The sequence below is a fragment of the Cuculus canorus genome, chromosome 9 (genome assembly GCF_017976375.1).
Source record: "Cuculus canorus isolate bCucCan1 chromosome 9, bCucCan1.pri, whole genome shotgun sequence".
NCBI lineage: Eukaryota > Metazoa > Chordata > Aves > Cuculiformes > Cuculidae > Cuculus > Cuculus canorus.
Genome location: NC_071409.1, coordinates 14860488 through 14865125, shown reverse-complemented (window position 1 = coordinate 14865125; position 4638 = coordinate 14860488). Strand labels below are relative to the sequence as shown.

Here is a 4638-nt window from a genome sequence, read left to right as displayed (position 1 = left end):
CACTGGAACTATTTTTAGATGCGAGCTAGGACTGCACTTGCCAGGATTCAGCATCCCATTACGCTCAAAAGCAGTCACTGTCAAGTGACAAAGAAGTGGGAGTCAAGCCCCCTCTAGTAGGAGGGCAAGGAAATACTTCTCATGTTCTATACAAAGCTTGTGTGCACAGTTTAAAGGTTGCCAACATTTACTGTTTAGCCCTGCAAACCATTCAGATTCCATGATGGAAGGCACGGATCGCTCACAGTAAAGTCTGCCAGTTATGCGTTTTCATAATGTATTCTGCTTGACAAATGTCTTGGCAAGCACAGGCGAAACCCCCATGTCATCACCCAGCCCACTCACTAATCCACTCCTCTGCCACGAACTCTGAGGTGCTACTGAAAAATGAACATGAGTCCCTCAAAATAGTTGAAGCAGATAAAAGCAGAAATGTACAAAAGTTAAACAGACTCTCCATTTTATTTTCAATAAAAATTTAGATCCTAGATGGATACAGCATCTGTAAAAGGCAAGAACAGAGAGAATCACGTTAGAAATCTTGCTATTGGATAGTACTACTTTAAACAAAAGTTTTGCAGTTAGAATCTAGATCCTCTACCTCTTCAACTACTATAAAAGCGATCCCCCCTTTACACAGAAGAGGACCCAGAATGGGAAAGCCTAACACCTCGTTCAGCAACATGCAGTAGCCCTTTGCTGGCATACAGGCTCCCGTCAGCCAGCCCTCCTGTTTGCTGACAGGGAGAGGCCTCACAGGATTTAACTGTGCTGCTCCTACTGTGTTTTTCCTAAGGCACAGGAGAAAGAAAAGAAGGACTGCACTCCTCTGATATTCCTTTTGACAACATCACTAGAAAGATACTGCATCAAAACTCCAGGTAATGGATCCAAAGGGACAGTCCCACTGAAGCCTCTTGGCTAAAGCACTGACTATGGAACGGGCACTCAGCAGACACATCAGGGCAGCACACTCCTCAGTTAAAACATTCGGGAGGTAGGAACTGGAGCAAAAGGGCGCAAAACTACACGTAGAAGATCTGGGGAAATTAAGATAGCTTTAGAAGGGAGTTGAGCAAAAATCCTGGAACTCGAAGAGCCTTTCCAGATGAGTTGAAAAAGCACACAAAAACTCTTGCCAACGGGACAAGGAACCAGCCATAAACCTCTCCTAGCTTCAAAGAAGCACTTTTTAAAAGAGCCACACTGAACACAACAGCAACCAAACCGAACCATAGTTCAAGTTTTCCCTAGTGTTATATGGGATTAAAAGGCACCCTGAAAACTGCCAATAAAGATATTGTTGCTGAAATAAATTTGCTTACCACTCGGATTCTGTGTCCAATGGCCTTGGCAGGAAGGTTGGAGCGGAACTTGGCACGAACCATGCCACTGTTGCCATGGGCGCGGGTTACCTTCCCCCAGATCACTCGTGTCCTGTTGGGCTTGCCACCAGGGGTTACAGTGTTGCTGAGGAAAAAGAGGAAAGGCACTGTTGAGCTTACCAGTCACAGCTCCACAGGGCACTATGGGGCAGACAACACAGTCTCTTTTAAGGCAGAACTGTTACCAAATCACAAAACTTAGAAAGTCTGGCAAACAATAAATGCTAAGCTATCAACCCAAAACCATACCAGTATCAACTGTTCGTTCAAGACTGCTTTAAAAGAAAAGCCATCTAAAAACAACAGAGGTTAACTTACCAACCTGACCAGTTTCATTCAAGGCAATTCTGAACTCCCATAACTGTACTCAAAAAAAATACACTCAAAAGCAAACAAAGGGGAAGGAAAAGTCACTGCTCTTAAGGCCTCCAGCAATGCCAGCAGAGCAGAAGTGACCATGTTCCAACACGGACACGAAAAAGCCAGTATATAAATTCCTCCAGGCTTCACAACATAATTCTGCTGTTAAAGTTAACTCCACAGCTCAGTCCTTGAACAAATTTACCTCCCTTTCATTTACTCTATCAAAGCTGCCTTCAGTTTTTGCAAGTTTCAGGCAAAATTTCTTTCTCATTCCATTTGCTCTCTAAGCTATCACTTACAGCAGCGAGTGATTATTTCTCATAATTTCAGGATCTGAATTAAGAACACATGGGCCAATTAAAGCAAAAGATACCCAGGACTTTAAAAATGAAACCAACCCAGGAAGCCAGTCTACACAGTTCTCTCCACAGACACTGTATTGATAAACTGAGCCAGATTTATTGTTGTTGTTCCAACAAAAGCTCTATAAACACTGCTCACATCCCAGCATTTGCAAAAGCTGATACAGGCATTGGCTGACATTTAGCATAACAATAAAAGTTACTTACTTTTTAGCTTTGTACACATAGGCACACTTCTTGCCTAAGTAGAAGTCTGTCTCCTGACGGGCATAAACACCTTCAATTTTCAGAAGGGCAGTGTGCTCCCGCTGGTTTCGGAGGCCACGTTTGTAGCCAGCAAAAATGGCCTTGCACCACAGCCTAAAGGGATTGAAAACATTACCAAATTATAATTCACTCCAAAGTATCAAATGTAAAGACAAATAATGTTCTGTTTCAGTAAAAACCATCTCCAGACCAGCAGAAATTTAGCTGAGGAAAAACCCTACTGCTTTTGCTTCTATTAATTACCACAAATCCTTACACTCAGTCAGTAGAGGACAGCTAAGTAACTGGTATACAAGGTACTTATGAGAACTTTGTATCTTTCTAGTTATAAACTTCTGACACTACAAGCTTCATGCAAACCCCAAAGTTTCACCATCAGTAGGTGTTGTTTTTTTCAAACATCTACAAAACATTCTGTGACGATTAAATATCGCTTTTTTCTATACACCACACAAACCAAGTCTCCTCTGTTGCAGTAACTGCTACAGGAGTAGCTACCAACTGGTGTTAATTTTTACCCCTGCAGAAACAGGGGGGTAAACAGGGACAGCCAGAGAGTCCCACATGCACTGGGCAAGTGACACTGCATGAACTGTTTGACAACTATTTACAACAAAGACTTGCCAGTACTACGCAGGCAACGTCAAAAGGCTCATTCCACACAAGCACACGCATCGTGACTGCATCAGCTGCATCCAGCAACTGTCTCATAACACAGCAGCATCAAACTAAGCTACCAGTTCTACCTTCACATGTCCACAACAGAACATAAACCCCACAGATCAGTATTAAGACAAAAACCTGTGTTTCAGATTCAACCTTTCTACCATTTACCACCACGATTCCTGTATCCATCAACACAGTAGCTCCCTTACCCAAGGGAACAGTAAGTCAAAGCCTCTGCTGCACAATGAGAGTTCAGAAACACTGTGTTAACAAACCCACCACTAACATCCCGCACTTACTGACAGTGAGAACAAGGGATGCCACACAAACAATTACAACCAGTTTAAGGCAGAAACACAACTGTGGGTGATTAACAAAGGGCCCAGCAGGACGCTGGGCAGATGAGGTGTCCTGGAAAATGACAGCACCCACAGGGAAATTGGTGCATCACTACCAACTTTAACAGAACTCTCCCAGAAATGCCCTATTTCAAAGAAGCATAGAATAGTTTGGACTGGAAGGGATCTTGAAGCTCATTTGGTTCCGACTCCCCTGCTACAAGTAGGGACATCTCCCACCACACGAGGCTGCTCAAGGCCCATCCAACCTGGCCTTGAACACCTCCAGCAAGGGGGCATCAACAGCTTCCCTGGCAACCTGTGCCAGTGCCTCAACACCGTCATTGGGAAGAATTTTTTCCTAATGTCTAATCTAAAACTTTCCCCTTCCAATTTAAAGCCATTTCCTCTCATCCTGTCACTCCATATCCTTGTCAAAAGTCCCTCCTCAGCTTTCCCACAGCCTCCCTCAGATACTGGAAGCTGCTCTAAGGTCCACCTTTCTCTTCTCCAGGCTGAACAACTCCAACTCCCTCAGCCTGTCCTCACTGCAGAGGTGCTCCAGACCTCGGATCCTCTTCGTGGCCTCCTCTGGACCCATTCCAACAGTTCCATATCCTTGTGTCAGGGATTCCAGAACTGAATCGACTCCAGGTGGGCTCTCAGGAGAGCAGAGGAAATAAGAATCCCCTCCCTCGCCCCGTCGGCCACGCTGCTTTTGACCCACAGCGAGATCCGGGCCCCATCCGGCGGTGCCGGCCACTCACCTCCCGGTCATGGTGTCCTCCTAGAGCCCTGGTCCCCGCAGGCCTAGAAACGACACCGAACCGTGAGCGCCTCGCAGGCCACCCGAGAAGCCACCCCCCCGCCGGGCCTCACACCGGGGCGCTCCCCTCAGCCGCGGGCCGCCCGCCGGCACCATCCGCCGCGCATCGCCGCCATCCCGCGCATCGCCCATCCCGCCCGGTTCCAGCCGCACCGCCCCGGCGGCTCCGGGCCCGCCGCCGGCTCTGTGCCCGGGACCAGTCCTCTCAGCCCCGTCCTGGGCCGCCTCCCGCGCTCACCCTGCGGCGTCCCACCAAAATGGCGGCGAAAGGCCGAACGCGCGCGCTGCCCCCTGGGAGGTCGGAGCGAAGGACCCCAGGACGGCCGCCTCAGCGCCTGAGTGAGCGCGACAGCTGCGAGGCGGGCACGGCGGGCACAGCGGGCACAGCGCTTCCCTCACCCCGTCTGCTGCGTCCCCTGAGGCGATAGGGA

General features: G+C 48.0%; 1 protein-coding gene across 2 annotated transcripts; it reads right to left on the bottom strand.

Moving 5' to 3' along the window:
- Positions 1–443: 443 nt before the first annotated feature.
- RPL35A (ribosomal protein L35a) lies at positions 444–4548 on the bottom strand. 2 transcript variants are annotated; one of them, XM_054074754.1, is made up of 5 exons: positions 4446–4548; positions 4149–4191; positions 2318–2470; positions 1326–1470; positions 444–502 (listed from the first exon to the last, which is right to left on the bottom strand). In XM_054074754.1, exons 2-5 carry the CDS (start codon positions 4157–4159, stop codon positions 479–481), a joined length of 333 nt encoding a protein of 110 aa, XP_053930729.1. In that variant the 5' UTR covers positions 4160–4191; positions 4446–4548; the 3' UTR covers positions 444–478. The 2 variants fall into 2 exon arrangements, with proteins under 2 accessions (XP_053930729.1, XP_053930730.1); XM_054074755.1 differs by lacking the exon at positions 4446–4548 and adding an exon at positions 4361–4438.
- Between the last annotated feature and the right edge of the window lie 90 nt (positions 4549–4638).

Bases quoted from the DNA above. Each gene is read 5' to 3' on its own strand.
- RPL35A (XM_054074754.1), bottom strand. The intron at 1,471-2,317 runs GTAAGTAACTTT...CTTTTTCCTCAG, and splicing joins TATGTGTACAAAGCTAAAAA to CAACACTGTAACCCCTGGTG. The intron at 503-1,325 runs GTAAGCAAATTT...TGCCTTTTACAG, and splicing joins TTGGACACAGAATCCGAGTG to ATGCTGTATCCATCTAGGAT.